Genomic DNA, 20190 nt, shown 5'->3' on the forward strand with positions numbered 1-20190 from the left:
CAATACAGGGTTGCCAACTCTGGTTGGAGGTATTCCTGGAGGTTTCATCACAGGACCTCATGCCTTTAACCGCCCCGCCCAGTCAAACAGCCTTTTCTTCCCCATCTCCAATATTTTTTCGACCTAATAAATGAAAGTGCTCAATAAAAAATGAAAAGATACAATTTATTTTAATGCCCTGTAATGCTCACGGGTTTGTAGAGCTGGCACACCCTGTGCGGAGAGGAGCGGGCAGGTAGGAAAGCCTCCTCGTAGGAATGCTCCTGGGCCTGGCTAAGGTGGCCATTAACCGGTCCAGGCGGCCGAGGGGGTCGTTCAGCCCGACTGCCTGCCTCCCTTCTGCGGCTACATTTGTACCCAGGTGTCCCTGGAGAAGGAGCACATGGTGTCTACCGTTACGCTCGCGGCCTTCCACGAGAGGTGGTCACCGGAAGGACTGGAATGCATCATCACCCCTGACAACCAAATTTTAATTTGATTTGTTAAGGTTCCTTTAAAGTTTATTTGGTAATTTGTGGGTTCTAGTGTCCCTGTAATAAGGCGGCACTCGGCTTTATCTGTTAATTAAATTAGTTGTAGAGCTGCTGCATTGTGAGTGGCTTAGCCAGTCATGTGATGTTCACAAGACTCAATAAAACTCCAGTCAGTTGGGTCCACGATGAGCAGTTGTGAGCCTAGTGGATGAACTGGTAATGTGTTGCTATGAATTGTTAAACAAAGAATCCATGAAGCAAATACGTTATATGTCCCTATGATTTTTCTCCTGGTTTGCTCGCAGCAGTGTCCTGGAGATTAATTTTTAATTCCTGGAGACTCCAGGCCAATCCTGGAGGGTTGGCAACCCTACTCCATTAACCTGCACCCTTTTCAGATCTGCAGGATGGGTTCAATGTTGGTTTGCTGTAGTAAGCCCCTGATGTCGGGGACTTAGCTGCGTGCTGAGCTTTCTCTCCTCCCTCTTCTTTTCCAACTGTTGGACTAAGTTCCTGATCTCTCCCAACAAAGGCCGGGGACTAGGTCACATCTTACCCCGTCACCCCAAATTGGATTCGAAATTGCTCCTTTTTCTAACAACAACAACAACAACATCTTTGGCCTGTGGAGCAATTTCCCCCGCAGGGTATCAAGGGCTCGGTGCGGGGTCGCCATACATGGAATGACGTCATCACTGGTTGCGCGGTGGCCCAGGGCGTTAACTGTAGGGCGTGGTGCTGCCGTGCCAGCGCCTCCGCAAATTCCCGGGCAATTTCCCGGGAGGCGGTAGCGCCTTCTCCCTTGGGCTAAAAGTGTCTAGCACAACGTTAGCGCCCCCCGGAGGTGCTATCGGTGCTACAAAAAGGGCAATTTTGCGCCCTTACTGCCAATGCTCACACATGAAGAATGGCCAGGACTAGTCGGTACCTTCAGGAGATATAGGGGAGGTGGGCGGGAAGAAATGCACTCCAAACCTTATTCCCACACATTTGCTGTCAAAACAGCAATACAGAACATGTGACAAGTGCTGCCTGCTAAGAATTTACCTTTTTAAGGAATATTTTTCGACACCAAGCTGCACATCATTCCCCGCCACAGATAAGACAGTTACCCGCTCTCAGGAAACGTTTGAATTCTCTGACCAAGAAAGCCAACCCTGTGTGAGAGACGTCACATTTGGAAACACCTTGAAGGAATCACCGTCAGACTGTGCTGGCATGAGCCTAGCCCGGAATCAGTAAAATAACATAAACCTTCCCATGCGGCAGGCAGCAGCAAAGTGGTGCGATGAAGGTGATGCCAGAAACATGCTTGATGTGAGCAGCGCAACACACAAGCATTGTACGCCAGTTGCCAAAAATCAAATGGGAAACACAACGCACTACAGATGGGCACACCAAACAGCTCGAATGGAAGCAAACTTTTCAAAAAATCATTCCATCCACCAGTCTGTCAAATAAAATATTCCAGAGTGCCAACAGACATAAATGACCAAATATACAGACAGAAATGTAGCTGTTAAACAGGTTAACACTGATATTAAGATAACACCAATTGGAAAATACGGGCTAGACAGAAAGAGACAGATACAGAGGACAGACACAGATAGGCAAACAAAGACAGACAGAGACAGTTTGACAGAAATGGAGAGACAGAGAGAAACAGACACAGAGATATAGATGGAGAGAGACAAACAGAGACAGGCAAACAAAGATGGACAGATAGAAAGATGGATACAGAGAGAGATGAAAAGAGAGACAGACACAGATAGGCAAAGAAAGGCAAACAGACACAGTTAGACAGATACAGAGAGACAGAAAGAGGGACAGACACAGATAGGCAAACAAAGACAGACAGGTAGATAGGCGCAGATCGACAGACATTGATAAATGGACATACATAAACAGACACAATTAGACGAACAAAGATAGGCAGACACATAGATCGAAACAAATAGATGACAGATACAGGCAGTCAGATACAGACAGTCGATCATTGGCAGATGGACACATATATACAGGCCATGGCGGATGGACGCAGAGAGGCGGGCGTGGACAGATGAACAAAGACAGATGGGCACAAATAGATGGACAGAGACAGTCACAGACACAGACAGACCCAAACAGACAAATGCAGAAAGACAAATGAAGACAGACTGATAGACAGACAAACACAAACGTGCAGGGACAAATAGATGGATATGGTGGACACAGACAGACAGAAACAGATAAAGAACACAGACAGACGGATGTAGCAAAACAGACGCAGAACAACAGACACACAGGCACACTAGTGCAGACGCAAACCATTATCTAATGTATCATATTCAGAGTTTTGTAGAATTGGCAATAACTGTACAAATCAAATCCAACATTAATATTTGTACTCAGCAATTATTCATCACCAGTTTAAAAGCAAAAACACGACTGTAATGGTATTCTGAACATGCTAGTCACAGATACTATAAATATACAGCAATGAACCGAACGGTTGATGCAGTGAGAGTTTTTTAACTGAATTATGAGACTCGCACTGGTCGTTTTGCAGCATTTCATCTTTAAAATTAGCAGCTACTTTAGCATGTATTTGTGTTCAGACAGTTTTTTTTATCCACTCCAATTATTTTCCATCCTCTCCTGAAAGCAGTGAATCTCCCTGAATCCTCCCCTCTCCTGAAAGCACTGGGTCCCTCCTCTCCTGAAGTCACTAACTCTAACTCAGATCCCTCCTCTCCTGAAGGTACTGACTCTCACTGGGGTCCCCCCTCTCCTGAAGGTGCTGACTCTCACTAGGATCCCTCCTCTCTTGAAGTCACTGACTCTAACTCAGATCCCTCTTCTATTGAAGGTGCTGACTCTCACTGAGGTCCCTCCTCTATTGAAGTCACTGACTCTCACTAGGATCTCTCCTCTTCTGAAGTCACTGACTCTCACTAGGGACCCCCCCCCCCCCCCCCCTCTCCTGTAGGTGCTGCCTCTTGGTCCTACAGGTGCCAGCCACCCTCCACTACTTTGCCCAAATGATCATGTTTCCTGTTGGAGCTCAATGAATGTTGCAGGCTATTTGACCATGCGCTATCACAAACCAGTCCTCCACCATCCTCCCCACATCCACCAGGGGTCATCGGATAGCGGTCAGGAGCAAGAACCCTCCCTAATCTAAGGAGCTGAGGCCAGCTGTAACACCCGTACCACCACTCTGGCTGAGGCTAGTTAACTCAGTACAGACCAGGGATGGAATCTGAGATCTCCCTGGTCTGTTAGGCTTAGTACTATACCAGGTAGTAAAGCTGCCCATTGAAGCATTTGGAAAAGCCAGAATTTTGTTTTCCAGCAGGTTTAATTTTCCTTGCTTCTGTTTACAAGTTAACGTGACCTCAATTGCTGAATCCTTCCATATATCCAGGAAAGTGGAGGCAGTTCCAGCTATGCACTGACATTAAACGTATGATATATAAATAGGGTGTCAAGGTCCACAGCTAACTCCAGAGTGAAGCAGATTGAGACTACCTCCTCCACAGAGTCTCACACCACTTCATACAGGGGTTAGGTTGGGCCCAGAGTCCAGTTTCAGACTTCATTGATGTTGTAACTACAGTGTCCATGTGTAGCAAAACCACTAACATAGCTGATAAATAAAGTAGAAATATTAGGTCATAATCAACAAAGAAATAGTCCATGACAGGACTGACAGTGTCTGTAACAGGACTGACTGTATTTGTAATAAGACTGACAGTGTCTTTAACAGGTCTGACTGTATCCATAACATGACTGACAAGTTTCATGACATGACTGACAGTGTCTGTAAGACGGCTGACTGTATCCGTAACATGACAGTGTCCATGACAGGACTGACAGTGTCTGAATGAGAAGTGACTGTGTCGGTAATATGACTGACAGTGTCTTTAACAGGACTGACTGTGTCTGGGATAGCACTGACAAGCCTAGATTTTCCAATAATTGTTATTTTAATGTCAGCGGTAAGTTAATTAAAATAAATGGGTTCCAGCAGGTGTTAAAATAATGTTGACCAGAAAATCGAGACCACTGTGTCCTTAACAGGACTGACAGGGGTAGTGCGGACTGATAGGGTAGTGTGGACTGACAGGGGTAATGGGCAGTAATCTGGCATTGCCACTCGGCCACCCATTTATAGAAACCACCTGGCTGTTGTTCCGTTGAAATCAGGTAGAGCAAAATCGGGCAGGTTATAAGTGATCCGCTTCGCCAGATTACCACCCGGACAGAGAAGTTGAAAATGACCCCCAGACTGACAGAGGGGTGACAGAGTCTGCAACAGGACTGACTGTACATGTGGCAGAACTATCGATCCCCACAACGGATGGGCACAAATGACATTTCTCACTCTGAAACACATGAATGATGTCACATTTACCCTTGTATACCATTCCTGATGGACATGAGCAAATGAAACGTGGTGCTGTGCTCGCTGTTGCACTCCGACACTGCTGACATGTGGGGTACAAACAACAACAAGTTGTATTTATATAGCACCTTTACCGTAGTAAAATGTCCCAAGGTGCTTCACGAGAGTAATATGACATAAAATGTCCCAAGGTGCTTCACGAGAGTAATATGACATTTAAAAATTGGCACTGAGCCACATAAGGAGAAGTTAGGATAGGTGATCAAAGGCTTGGTCAAAGAGGTAGGTTTTAAGGAGCATCTTGAAGGAAGAAAGAGAGATAGAGAGGCAAAGAGGTTTATGCATGGATTTCCAGAGCTTGGGGCCGAGGCAACAGAAGGCACGGCTACCAAGGGTTGAGCGATTATAATCAGGGATGCTCAAGAGGGCAGAATTAGAGGAGTGCAGACATCTCGGGGGGTTGTGGGACTAAAGCAGATTACAGAGATAGGGAGGGGCAAGGCCATGGAGGGCTTTGAAAGCAAGGATGAAAATTTTGAAATCGAGACGTTGCTTAACCAGGAGCCAATGCAAATCAGCAAATACAGGGGTGAGCGGGATTTGGTGCAAGTTAATACCTCAAAATAGTAATCGAAACTGAGTGTGTCAGCAATGAATCACACTTGCTGAGCTCTCAGAAACACAATTCACTGTTTGTTTTTCCAATCTAATAAATGGCACATGACTGATTTTGTTTCCCCCACAAAATTTCTCTCCCCTTCTTCTTATGGCGCTGAATTACCCTGGGGAACCTCAACGCTTTTCCAGCACCTCACTCAAGTGGCTGTTCTTCATGTGTGGACCGAGGCAGTGAGTTTCAGTGGGCTATCTGATTACAGAGGTAGGAGACACAGAAGGTTTCACAGATAATTTTCTCATCACCCATGCATTTTCCAGCTGGGATTACTAGACTGCGGTCTGACCCAGTCATGCTGAGGCGAATTGTAGGCCCTTACCAACCCAGCTGACATCAGCTCCCTCATCACCGAGGAGGTAAAACCTGGAACCCCCTTGATCCCTACAGTTCAGCTAGCTCCCAAAATGAAATTACCGAGCCTTCATGAAGTCATGTTTAATCTCAACACATCAAACGCTTCAAATAATTACCAAGAGCCCCCATCCCATCCCACTGTTTCTATCAACCCTTAAACCCTTGCATGATTCCTGGCATCCCAGTGCATAGAAAGCAAGAGGTGGAAATGATTATATTTTTGAACCGGGATTTCATTTTTTTTATAAACGTTAAAAATGCATTGGTTTCAAAATAATTCCAAATAAAGCACTAATTTAATTGCTCTGTAATAAGAGAGCTATTTATGGTGGGAGTAAATCACACCTTCACTGCTGCCTTCCCCAGCTAAGACTGAAACAAGATATCCAGCTCAGAAATGCAGTCCTCACAGAGGTGTCATTCTCAGTCCCGAGTCACCAATATAGCAGTGGTGTTGAGAATGACATTTAAAATCGTCACATCTATTTTAAGTTTGGGAAAAATCTATAGATTAAGAAAATAGAATTTAAAGAAAGGAGACCCCTAGTTTTCACAGAAGTGCTATTTTGCATTAGTTACAGGTGATGGGAAGCATTATTAGGGGCTGTGATCAGCGATCCCCCGCTATCCACCATCCACAAAGTAACTTGATCCCTGTTTTCCTGACGGTGAGCAGTTAGGATTAGAAGCGCCAGGATCGGGTAGCCTGGTGGCACAGGGTATAAGTACGAAGGCATCACACTGCCAGTCAGCAGGGCATGGGTTGCCCTTTAACCCCAAGCAGTTCCTCACACTGACAGCTCTCACTCTCACTTAGACTAAGCATTAAGGAGAAATATCCCAAGAAGGGGTGAAATCAAATATTTTTTTTCATCCAAGCATAGGTCAACTTCCTGTAAAAGAAACAGTGAGGTGATCGAATCAGAGTTCTGGCAAAAGAAGCAGAAAGGGATGAGGCAGATTTATTTACGCAGCGAGTTGTTATGATCTGGACTGCGCTGCCTGAAAGGGTGGTAAAGCAGATTCAATTGTCGCTTTCAAAAGGGAATTGAATAAATACTTGAAAAATAAAAATTTGGAGGGCTATGGAGAAAGAGCAGGGGGAGTGGGATTAATTGGATAGCCCTTTCAAAGATGCACTTTCTTCTGTGCTGTAAGATTCTGTGACTCAATAACTTACGATTACAAGGGAAACTGATGTTATTTATCCAGGTAAAGTGTCTGCAGAAGAAAAGAAAAAAAGAAAGATTTGCATTTATATAGCGCCTTTCATGACCACCGGACATCCCAAAGTGCTTTATAGCCAATGAAGTGTAGTCACTGTTGTAATGTAGGAAACACAGCAGCCAATTTGCGCACAGCAATGTGATAATGACCAGATAATCTGTTTTAGTGATGTTGATTGAGGGATAAATATTGGCCAAGACACTGGGGATAGCTCATCTGCTCGTCTTCAAAATAGTACCATAGGATTTTTTACATCCACCTGAGCAAGCAGTCAGGGCCTCGGTTTAACATCTCATCAGTAAGATAGCACCTCCGACAGTGTAGTGTCCGCTCAGCACTGCAATGGAATGTCAGCCTAGATTTATTGTGCTCAAGTCCTTAGCATAGGACTTGAACCCACAACCTTCTGACCCAAAGGGCGGTGTGCTACCCACTAAGCCACAGGTGACACTTGCAAACAGAATAAGGAAGTTAGGAGTAGGAAGAAAATTCCTACCAAACTTTCTTCACACATGTTAATAGAGTTGTAGAATTAATTATGACTGAAGGGCACTAAAGAAGATAGTATAACCAATTGTATGTGTTTCCAGAAAGAAAGGGGATTAAAGAATATTGTGAAAAGTGTGTAGGTGGGTTGATCTATAAAAAAGGGACAGGCCTGTCGAGATTTTCCCTGTTCCTAATAATTCTTCTATTCGCTCTCCGATTTATCACTGACCATGTCTGATTGGGCCGTGCGTTTGATTGACAGGATCACAAATCACATTGGGCTGGAGGCGAGGAGGGGGTTTCTTACTGCATTTAGATTAAATTAAAGACAACAGCAATATTTTTAACTAAATATTCATACTAATAGCACGATGTGAACCGTGTATTATGCTGTGTGAAGATGAGAGTATGAAGGTTCCATGCACCTCCTTGTTGCAGTATTTTGTTGGCGGTGCCACAATTTATTTGATTTATTTTAAAGGCCTCGATTAACGCAGCAGATAAAGGAACTTCAGACAAATGTATAACGCATTTAGATGCTAATTTTTGCACAATGTAATTTTAATGCTGAAGTGTACATATTTAGAATGTTATAATTAAACAGAAGTTTATTTTCCCATATTAGCACCTTAGTGACAGTACTTGGAAATTCAACAAAAATCCAACTGTGCAAGTTGAGACGGTAAGTCTTCAAACTATAGTTAGGTATGATTTAATATCCACACTACAAGAGAGGGAGAGACCAAGAGCTCATCCAAAAGCTGAAAGAATCAATTCACCAACCTAGCACCTCATACATTCTACACCCGGCAGATCATACTATATATTTGTTAATTTATTTCAGTAAATGCCATTCATGATCCCATTCTGTTAGCAGTAAACAAATGATGGAAATACCCGAAGCCTTTATGAGGCGTTTGCAACAAGAATAGATCAAAATTGACAAAGTTTAATTACCTAAGCTTTGCATTTTTGTTTTTAAAATAACTATCGGCGTGAACCAAATTAATTAGAAAATCTAACAGGGAGCCAAACACACTGCCACAACTGATCAGCAAAACCTGTCTCAAGCCCAGAGTGTTTGCAAACAATTTCTGCAGATGAATAGTCCCTTATTGTACAGAAAATCAAATCTCCCCACAGACCATTTCCTGGGATCTCCTTTACAGCAACCGCTCAATAGATGAAAAGGTATTTAATATAAAGCTGAACAGGCTCTTATTCCCATCTCTATTTAATGATTACTATTTTGTAAAGTGAGCTTCAAAGATTTCATTCCTGTGTCGCTCAGGAACAACTTGTTTGGCTCGCCAGTGTAGGCTTTCCCCTCAAACACTACCGCTATTCTGCTGTTTCTTACACTCTTTCCCAAATAGTCTCAATGGTTTGAGTTGTGCAGATTGTTCGATCGCATGGCAGTTTGTACAGATTGTAATCGCATTGAATTAGAGTTTGAGGCAAGTTAAAATACACAACTACTCGGGGGAAATAAATAAATATTCACCGGAGGTGGAATGCAAAGGTGAGGTGAAAGGGTCTGATACTTTCAGTGTCTGTTCACCTCAGCTCCCACAAGGAAGCAGAGAGCGTCGCCAGCCCGAGATAATTCCCCACTCCAGTATTTGAATTCACACCGTGAAATATATCCCCATAAAAGGGAGCTGCGTGGGTGGGTGAGTGCAGGGGTGTGTGAGAGAGAAGGAGAGTGTGGTGTGTGGCAGTCAGTCTGTGCATGTCTGTGCGTGTGTGTGTAAATGCGTGTATTTGTATCTGTGTTGGGGGCACATATCGCATTTCACTCTCACACGCACACACACACACATATACGCACATATGTACATGCACTTATACATGCATTCAAACACACACATATACATACACTCACACACACACATACATACATTCGCATACATACACAAACATGCATGCACACATACATACATATACGCATACACAAACATGCACATATACTCATACACATACATGTACACATACATACATGCACGCACTTACATATATGCACACATGCATACACATATATGCATACATTCACACATACATACACCGATGCATACTCACGCGTATACATACGCTCACACATGCATGCACACATACACATGCACTCACATACATGCATACACACACATACACACACACACACATATGCATACACTCACATACAGACATACACACACACATACATACACTCACACAGCCAACAACATGGCGAAATGTGGGAGTGACATTTAAGGTCAGAGTTACAAATTGCAGACAACCTCTTCAGACGGAGCTGACTTAATTTAGGAGTGAGATACACCCGAACATTAAGCATTTAAGCCAGATTGAGCTCCGAGTGAGCACCCTTCAAATATTTTGGGTGAAGGAGAAGGCGAGGGTCCTGACAGGGAACACCCGAGCCCTCCGCTCCTTTGCACTGATGAAACCCACAGCGCGACACGGGAGAGGTGGCCTCGAACCCGGAGAACACAGAGGTTGGGGACCAACAGCCCGGTCCAGTCCCATTCCAACAACTGTTCCCAGCGGGAACCGAGCGCCCACACAAAGTAAGCGCCCATTCCTGCTGCCCTTTCTACACCGAATTATTCCGAAAACGCAGTAACTTGCAGGAAGCTGTTTGACATTGGTCTTGCTGGCATCAGGTTTAACACAAGAAATTCATCGATTTCATTGCAGGTAATATGAAGATTCCTCGGATTTGAAACTAGATATAAAGTTGATCAAAAGGCTCGCCGTTCAAACTCAGCACACAATACCCAGGAAAGCAGAGACTCGGTGGAAAGCCCCAATGCTGAATTCAATTACCAAAAAAGGTCATAATATTTCAATCTACAGAACCGCCCGATTATATCGCTTCAAAATAACGAAATACATTCACGAATGTTAGAATCAGTAAGTGACTGGTCATGTTTTAATCAGTAATAATGTTATCTGATAGCCGACCCATGCCATGATTCAAAGAGACGTTTTAAACCAGAAATTCACGGGGATTACTGCAGCTATTATGGGGCATTTTCAGATTATTGAAACTAAAGTTAATGAAAAGGCTGGTGTGGGTCCCGGTTGTTGGGAGAGATTCTGGGTGCATGTTAAATCCAAAACCCTATGCCTGTTCCCCAAATGTTCAATCCACATTCTTTCCTGGAATCTGCTAACACTTAAACGAGGGATGTCTGTAAAATCCAGAACTCTATTTTAATAATTCCATGTTTTGTTCCAGTAAGATTCATTTCTCTGTGTGTCTGCGCTTTGCGCCTCTCGCAGTCCCCAGTTCTTTCCATACTCCTTTTATTACTGCAGGTTTTGCCCGGAGCCCGTTCCCCAGACGCTGTCTGGCACTGAGGTAGCTTTTAAGGTTAAAGCCTGGCAGTATTGAAAGGGTTACCCCTCAGAGGACTCCAGGAATGTTTCAGTTCCTGAGAAACAGATGTGTTTCCCATCACTCCATTCCTCAAACAAAAATCAACCGGTGCGGAATATCACACCTGGAATATCCCACTTAATACTGCATTAAACTAAATGACACATTAGGGTACAGTACCCCAGTCTTACTATTAGTAAACTACACCTTACAGTATACCCTGAATATCACACCTGGAATATCCCACTTAATACTGCATGAAACTAAATTACACATTATGTACAGTACCCCAGTCTCACTATTACTAAACTACACCTTACAGTACACTCTGAATATCACACCAGGAATATCACACTCTGAAAACCAAATCACACGGCCATATACTCCTAATATGATCAATTAGTAAATCATACCACACTACAATATACTCTGAATTTTACTATCAATTGAATCAGGTTACTGAATCTGACACTGCGGTTAACACTGAATATAACACTCCAATAACACATTATAGAACTCTATGAATGCCATCTATCACACTCTGAATTCTACACCAGCTGACAAACTGTGGCTATCACACTGTGCAGACACTAAGAGTGATTCCAGTTCTCGCAAACTGTACGAAAAAATGACAATGGCGAAGTCATACAGTTACTGCAGATAAACACAGAGCCTATCTCAGCATAGGATCACAGCGGGTCGCACTGCCAGTCCATTCACTCCTATTGTACCGAGTACAGAATCCAGACACAACACAACTCCTAAGCCACACAAAGCCAGAATCCAGACAGAAACATTCCCCAATTATTCCCAATTCTATCACCACGTATACAGAATGCTGTCCGTTCGACCAAACCAGTAACCTCCCACGCAAGTAACGACTCCCCTGCAAATATGCTTACGCTCTGATTAATAAATAGAGAAATCTTTCGACACTTTCAGCTCGAATACATCTTATTGTGTGGGAGAAGTTTGGGGAGGGAAAGTGCTTGCGAGTAAAGTGGGCAATCTTGTCGCAAACAGGTGCGAGTGTGCGTTCAGCACCGGATCAGTAAATCTAGCCTGCTTAGTACCGGCAGCTGGGGCAGAGGGAACACCAGGACCCTGGTCGCTTTCTGTGTGACTTTTGATAAGAGGGTGTTTTTTTTACGAGTGCCTTGTCGTTTGCTCCAAGTGTCTAAGAGATCATTTTGACTCCCGATTGAACAGCAAAACCTTTTAATGGAAAGTCCAGTCCGTTCGGATTTTGATGACAACGTCACACGGTATATTGTGCTATTGATTGTTTTTGTCCCCTGCCTGCCTTCTGGCAATGACAATCGTTTCGAAAATATCCATTACACTCTCATATGGAAATGTGCAGCCTTCACGCACAGAGCATCGGTAAAAGCAACTGAGACCGAGATGAACGGACAGTAACACGACCATCGGTTTCCAGCTTGATTCACTGGTTATACGGAAATCAACTTTTTTCTAATATGTTTACAATACCAACTTTTCAATGAATGTTCTGCTGTTAAAATCCCCAAATACTCGATTCAAAACAAAACCGTCCCCAAGTGTGAGCGCTCGCTCACACGTTCATACAATCTTCCTAGTGCTTCTGGTAAAGCACTGGAGCTCTGTTGTATTATTTAGAAAGTATATTTCGTTAGTTAGCAAAACATGTAAAATGTTTCTAACGCTTCAATGTATGTGTTTGGGCAGCGTGACACATCTCTGGAGCAGGATTGACTGCAGGAGTACAGAGCACTTGAGTGTGGGACAGTGCGGATGTCTGAGTGTGAATGTGTTTGTTGTGTGTGTGTGTGTCTGCGTGTGAGACTGTATGAGTCTGTGTTTATCTGAGTGCATTGTCATTGTGGGTGTTTGAGTGTGCACGGATAGGTGCGTGTTTTGGTTAATATTCGTGTCTGAGTGTAAATGTATATCCGTGATTATGTGTGTAATGTGTGCCTGTGTGTGTGTGTATGTGTAGCTGTTAGTATGTGTGAATGGGTGTGTATTTGAATAAGTGTCTGTGAGTACATGTGTCTGAGGGTGTATGGATGTGGGTGTATCACTGAGTTTGTGTGAGTGTTTGTGTTTGAGTGTGTCAGAGAGTGTGTGTTAAACAGGGGAAATCACATAAACAAAGCAGTTCGTCAATAGTGAATGTTACAGGTCAATAAGTCCACATGATGAAGGTTTATTTCAAATACATTCCTCAGCCAGACCAAGGCGGCAGCTGCACAGGAATCCTGCTAACTAGCTATTGATCCAGTTGGCCTTAACTGTTGTGAACATGAAGGGCCAGGAAGGACGCCGTGCAACTACATTTAAAAATGGAAAGAAGGTTTTCAACAAACCAATTTATGTCCTTGCCGACGCGAAGCTTGGAGAATGCTGATGCGCTTCTCAGCAACACAAGCCTTGCATGTTAAACACGCCAGCTCCAGATCCCAACCCTCCTGGGCTGAGTATTAAACAGAACAAAGGAGCTATCAGCAGGGCTACCTTTACACTTCCACACAGAAGCAGGAATGCCATTTGGGTCCGTGGCTATCAAATGATGCTTGTCTCTCTATTCCAAACTTCTACAGTTCCCACCAACCCCCTACCACCACCATATCTGTATGAGAGACCGAGGCAGGCCGACATGTCTCTGTGTTCGGAGAGAGGCAGGCAAACTACAGATGTGAGCTGGGAACTAATTCTTGCAAATAGCAGACAGCTGCAAGGACCTGTTGTGAAGTTTCGCTGACAAGCTAGAGGTGGTCAGCTTTAAACCGGGGGAAGTGAATATTTTTGAGAAATTAAACAATAACTGAGCAAGCCAACGCAGTTTCGGTTTCCAACGTCAGTTTTTTTCCTCAAACATTTATTAAATTAGAAAACAAACTTGAACAAAAATGTTTTGAAAAGGTGGCGTAGAATGTCATGATATATTCACCCCAAAGGGAACAACTCTTGGGAAAGATCGAATGAATCGTTTTATTTTTACAGGTTGTGCCTTGAACTTAAATGAACAGCTTCAAACCGAAGGCTTTATCCGAGGATAAACATATTAGCAGTAACCCTTCGAGCCCCGGCAGTCCCTTGCGCCCCTCACACGACATCCGCGCCAATCGCGTTCGGCGAATTTCTAATGAATATTTATAGCAGGAGAACTGGAGATGTGTGCAGGAGCATCGGTCAGGTAACTCAAGACCAATCTCAAGCAACCCTGTGTTCTCTCTTCTGACCATTGGGAGGGTGCAAAGTCCACTAGGGCAATGGTTGAAGGGTTAATGCAATCAATGTTGTAGGCGGAATGCTCACAAGCAAAGCTGGGGGAACCAGAGATCGGCAGCACCGAGTTGCTGCCTGGCGTATCTGTATTTCTAACATGCCTTACAAATCCCCATTCAATTTCATTGCATACGGAAAATTCACTTTTATGATTGTAAACATTGGCTTTGAAAGGATTTCAGTAACAGGTGAAGTAATATTTTTGTTCGTAGATGAATCGAATTGGTTGAGTTTGTAAGAAACTCTGTAATGGTCTTTTCACTGTTGCCCAAAGAGAACCTCCCTGAAATTGATCCGGCAGCCCCAGGACCTTCCCCACTTAATTTGTTTTTAAAAACATTGGCTTCACGTTATTACAAGTATTGTCCTGCAACCCGAAAGTGTGATCACACCTCACTAACATGATAAACCCTCTTCCTTCTCCTCTCCACAGCCACTTTCTGGTTCCCGGGGCACGGTTACCTTTTCAGAACTCATCTCGGTGTCCTGTAACCACTTTCCCCAATGGGAAATTATTAGATCCTCAAAAGCTCGCATCAAACAAATTGCCGACTTAGCAAGTTATTGTGTGGTATGTCGATCCATGTAAAGGAGAAACTAGAAAGTTACCTTCTTTGTTGGTACTTGCAGACTTGGCCTTTTCCCACGGTGCCATTTGCTTGTCTTCATCCTGTGGATCCATCATGGGCTTGTCACCGGGCATGTACCAGGTAGAGTTATGCTCTGCCATCAACGACTCAATATCTATAGTGCTGATGGCAGCTTTACTATTGTCGGTGCCACAAGCGGCCAGTTCTGTGTCCCCATTCTGGCCGGGGCATTCAGGTTTTTTGTTCTTCATGGCAAGGGGCTGGTCTTCAGATATGCTAAACTGTTGCCGCTGGAGCTGGATCTGTGCTTGCAGGATCTCCAGCGGGTGGATCTCGTCCTGTGCCGACGTGCTGGTTGGAGTGCGAACCTGCTCCATGCCCGGCGTCCCCGGGTGCGCGCTCCCGGTACTGCTCAGCCCGAAGCTGTCGGCGACAGGCCCAGTGTTGGAGGTAGTGTTGCTGTTCGGGTGTGCACTGAGCAGGCCGTGGCCCATCTGCTTCTGACCGCCCATCAGCCCGTGCTCAGCCCGCTGCAGCTTGGGGGAGCTGGTCACCAAGCGGCTGGGTTTGGACATGTTGTTGTCCGAGCTCGAAGACACCTCGTCCTCGTTCCCGTAGTTGTTGCTGACATCGTCGGAAAAGTCGACTTGAGGCGAGCTGCCATCGGACTTGGCCACACTCTGAATGCCGCTGTCGAGGGAGGACATGAGGTCGGGTTGGTCGGGGAGCAGGAGGTCATTCCCTTTCGCCCATGATGGAGAGGTGAGGGACTTGTCCTGTGGGGTCCCGCCTCGATCCCCACCGTGTGCAGGCTGACCCTGCTGCCCTGGGCTGACCACAGGGTTCACAGTCTCAGCGGAATACTTGTCAAAGAAGTTCCCTGGGCTGACGTGGCCGCTGTCCCTTTTTCTCCTCCCTCTGCCTCTCCCTGTCTGCCCTTTGCCTTCACTCGGGACCGCCTCCAAGCCGTAGTTTGGGGACAGGTTGCACTCGGGCTGGGACGGCTGGCCCTGCCCCTGGGCGCTGTTCTGGGCTGCAGGTGTGGCCAGCTTGCCGCTCCCGTTGCCAGAGACACCCATCTGGCCGCTCTGAGGAGCGCTGCTCTGGAAATACTCGGAGCCATTGCTCCCGGTGGAGGCGCCGCCAACACTCCCGCCTCCACCTCCAGCGCTCGGCCCGCCGCTGGCGCTGTCCTGCTCGGTTTGACTCAGTTTGCGTTTCCCTTCATTCTGGTTTTTTTTGTTAAATGTGACATTGAGGTTGGGAGCCCCCAGGCTTGCGATCATGTTCTGGCACGCCGTGGAGAGGGCAGCCAGGCAGCTCTGTCCATAAAGGGTGTTGTCCTTTGCGCCGGGCTTGCTGAAGGAACCCAGCGAAAGTGAGCCGATCTTACTCATGGAGGGGCGCTGGTTGGGCTGGAATTCAGACTGGGGCGGGTAGTTGCCGGGTGATGGAGGTACTCCGGGGGGGTTGTTGTGTGGGTTTGCCGGCCGGCTGGGTCCCCCAAACGGAAAGCCCGGCTGTCCGCCCATTTGGGGACCTGGAAAATCAGGCCCGGCTCTTCTGTCAGTTGTGGTGTTGGGGAGGCCCATGCCCCCACTGGGAGACTGCATCTGAGTCACACTGCCCATACTGTTGCCAAACTGCGAGTGCATGCCAGGAGAGTGCAAACCCTGGACATGCCCATCGCCTGGCATCCTCATTGGCTCTTGCATCCCGAGCCCATTCCCACCTGGCCTGAACAGCAGGCTTGAGCCATTCTGCTGTAAGTTCATCTGGACAGATTCGTGGGGGCTCCCGTCAGCGGGCACAGCAGAGCCACCCATCCTTCTCTGAAGCATGTCCCCCGGTGGGTGGGGCCCGGGGAACCAGGAGTTTTCCTGGCCCATCTGCGGGTTCTGAGGATCAAAGTTGGCCATCCTGCCGCCGCTCTCCCTCTCAAAGTTTGGCTGCGACATATTTCCCACTGGGTTGCCGTGCACCATGCTGCTCTGATTGACGTCCCCATGGTGGCCGAGGTGCTGGAGGTCGGGTTGTCTCATGCGGTGCCGCTGGTTCCTCGACACCATTTGCTTGAACATCATCAGCATGTTTTGGCGCTGCTGCAGGGACTGCTGGTCGGTGCCGGGGTGCTGCAGAGGTGGGCCTGGGGGGAAGCCCTCTGGGCCAGGCGGCGAAAACTCGTTGGGCAGACCAGGGTAGGCAGAGGGCGATAAATGGTTCTCCAAGCTTGCGTTGTGCAGACTGCTACTGCTCCAAGTCGTACAATTGTCCACATTATGGTTATTTGCAAAGTCAAACCGTGGCCGCTTGGCCACATTGAGATAAGGAGCGTCAAAATGCTGTAGTCTCTGGTTGGTCTGTTGTTGGATGTTGAACATAGGCTCGCTGTAAGGGTGCATATTTCTGTTCTCCAATCTTTGAATTGGGTATTCAAAAGGAGCATGCTGATTCTGCATCATTGGCCCATTGTCCTGCAGGCTGGAGCTAGGAGCCCCGGCATCTGCTTGCTGTTGCCTAGGTATCGCTGGAGGACAAGAGTTCTGTCGAGCAAGCAAACCCGCCTGTTGCGGCATGAGAGGGTTCCTGGCAGCGACCCCAGGCTCCATGCCCACAGACATCTTCCGAGCGCTCCCAAACCTTTCATAAAACACGCCGTGCTGTTGCTGCGGATGGACTTTGCCCATGGTCACCAGGCCTGGCGTCCTGGGCATGGCGGGGTTGGCAGGGAAGTTGGTGCTGGGCACCTGCCGGCTGCTGCCATAGTGCGGGAGCTGGGCACTGGACTCGGAAGGGGAGAACACTGGCATGTCAAAGGGCCCCGAGGGAGCGTCGTTCGTGTAGTTGTATTCCATGGAGTCCACTGGTGGCGGGTTCTGCAAGCGCCTCTGCTCGAGTCCATGTGCGTCGGAGGAGGACGAGGAAGGAAGCCCATGGAAAGAGGCAGCTCGGTTGGGAGACTGGTCCAGGGGGAGGCAGGGTGTGTGGTTGGACGCCGGGGTGTGGTGTTGGTGGTATTCCGTCAGGTTACCTGATCTCCCAGGGGGTGGCGGCGGCGCTTGCTGCTGCTGCTGCTGCTGCTGTCCAAAAGCTTCGCCTCCCCCTTGACTCTCGGCCATGGGGTCGTAAGTCTCCCCGAAGGCTTGCTGCTGGCCGCTCAGGGGGTTGGCGCTGTAGCCGGGGGTGCCCAGGAGGCGGCCCCCGTGCAGGCAGGACGGGCCGGGGTCAGTGCCGCAGAAGCTGCCGCTGAAGTGGTGGTGGGCGTGCGGATGGTGGTGCTGGTGGTGCCCGTTGGGGAAGTAGCCGTGAGCCGGCGGGGGCTGGGGCTGGGGCTGGGGGGGAGGAGGAGGAGGAGGAGGAGGGGGCGGCTGAGGCTGGGGCTGGGGCTGGGGAGGCGGCGGCTGCTGCTGCTGTTGCATGGCCCCGGCTCCGTGGAGCTCCGAGTGCCCCCGAGTGTGGAAGGCGTAAGGCTCGCCGCCCAGCGCCGGGCTCATGCCCATCGCCAGCATCGGGGGCTCGCTGAGCGGATTAATGCCCGCTTCGCCCATGGCGCTGCCGCTCCCGCCGGGGAAACTTGGGCTCTTGTAGTGGCCCGACATACCCAGGGCGGACTGGCCGAAGTTTCTCTCCCCTCCCTGGCCACCGCTCCTGCTGAATTGATCCAGCCCAAACATACTTCTCCAAGCCCCCGATCAATACGGCATGACAGCCCTGGAGCTGATCTTCTCAATCGCAAAACACAGGAAATAAAAACAATATTAAGAAAAAAAAAACCAAAACCAAAATAAACAGTAAAAGTAAATAGAAAACAAAAATAAAGAATCCGGTTGCTTCAGTATCTAATGTCCAAAAAATAATATTTCGAAATTCTCAAGCACAACGAAGAAGGTTTGCAGAGAAACTCACCCTGCCAGGATCACATTGTGATTCCACACTCTCTACAATGTCACTTCAGCCTTCATATCAGCATTATTTTTTTGTTCTGTTGGTTTACAAAAAATATTTCTTGGGATTTTATTATTTATTCTTAATTTACTCTCTCTCTGTCCCTCCTTTGGACAAGAGGACTGAAATCTCCCAGCGCTGTTATAATCAGGAAGGTGGGGAGGTTTGAGTTTTTCTCGTGTCCAGTGATAGTCCAGATCTGGCAGTAGGCGCTAGGACACTGCACCCGCTGCCCGCTTTACACTGGCTCCAAACTTGTCTCCATCCACTGACTTGAAATCTCCCGCAGCAAACAATCCTGGTTGAAATATTTTAGTTGCAATTCTCGTTCCCTTTTCAAAAGCTTGATCCAACACATGTGAGCGAGTAGGTTAGTTCTGTCTCTGTTCTCTCTCTCTGTCTGTCTGTGCGCCTCTCTCTCTGTGTCTCGATCACTAGTGCTGGCTGGAGAAACACAGCCTGATCTCATTCCCCGGAAAGCCAGCAACAAGTCTGCATACTGGTATCTGCAATCAATTTCAGCCATTATTCCTCCACCAATCATTGCTACGCATGCTCCTGGCCAGAAGGCGGGGCTTGGAGTTAAGGTGGACTGAGGTGGCCCCCTTTATAAAAAAAGACAAAGAGGAAAACGCACAAAAAGGGGAGAGAGAGAGAAAAAGCGAGAGGGGAGAAGTACAAAGTCCGTGTGAGACCCAGAGCGCGGGTCGAATTGATAAGCGAGGCTTATCTCACTGCATTTATAAATCATCTGCATTTCGAAAATTATTTTGCAACTGCATTCACGCCGGCGGCGTTTTAAATAGAACCAACTGCCAAGTTACAGTATTTTTTCGAAATCTGTTTTGTGAAGGAAGTTAAAGATTAGTTGGAGAAAGGGAAAGGCTCGCTTTTTGTCGCTGAGAGTTTAGCTGGTCTTTCCGCCCTGCTGTCAGTCCCATTTGCAAGGGCAAAAAAAAAGCAGAAATCAGATTTTGTCCTGTCTGTCGCGTGGAATTGTAAAATAGTGAATGAAATCATGTCGCGACGCGTTTATATTTTGTAGAACTTTTACCGAGGAATGAATAAAGATGTTCTCTCAGGGAGAGAGAGATGGGCATTCAGTCAATGTACCTACTATCCTCTCTGTCTCAGTTTTAATCAAGTTATCGCAAACCTTCCGCCGACCTTCTCCAGATTTCATTCCGATGCCCAACCCGATAAATTCAGGAGACTGGATCGCCGACCATGCCTCCTTAAACAACCCAATTAGTCTTCGGAGGGCTAACGAATGTAATTCTGTTGTGATGCTAAAAATCAATAGTGCAATTTAATATCTCCTCCTCACTTTATGAAATATTTATGCCAATAATCTCTAGTTAAAATGTTTAAATCTTGATGTGATCTGGGCGCGGAGTGGC

The 20190-nt window shown here is 46.8% G+C and overlaps 1 protein-coding gene across 2 annotated transcripts in view; it reads right to left on the minus strand.

Annotated features, from left to right (window-relative positions):
- Positions 1 to 18592, minus strand: part of mn1b (meningioma 1b) — a 123385-nt gene extending 104793 nt beyond the window's left edge. Inside the window, exons 1-2 of one of the 2 annotated variants that reach the window (XM_070886368.1) lie at positions 18268 to 18592; positions 14865 to 18171 (exon numbers count right to left, since the gene is read on the minus strand). In XM_070886368.1, the coding sequence (XP_070742469.1) occupies positions 14865 to 18171; positions 18268 to 18519 (3559 nt within the window). In that variant the 5' untranslated portion in view covers positions 18520 to 18592. Of the gene's footprint in view, positions 1 to 14864 lie in introns of both variants that reach the window. The other variant, XM_070886367.1, reaches the window with a different exon arrangement.
- Between the last annotated feature and the right edge of the window lie 1598 nt (positions 18593 to 20190).

The sequence above is a fragment of the Pristiophorus japonicus genome, chromosome 8 (genome assembly GCF_044704955.1).
Source record: "Pristiophorus japonicus isolate sPriJap1 chromosome 8, sPriJap1.hap1, whole genome shotgun sequence".
Classification (NCBI taxonomy): Eukaryota; Metazoa; Chordata; class Chondrichthyes; family Pristiophoridae; genus Pristiophorus; species Pristiophorus japonicus.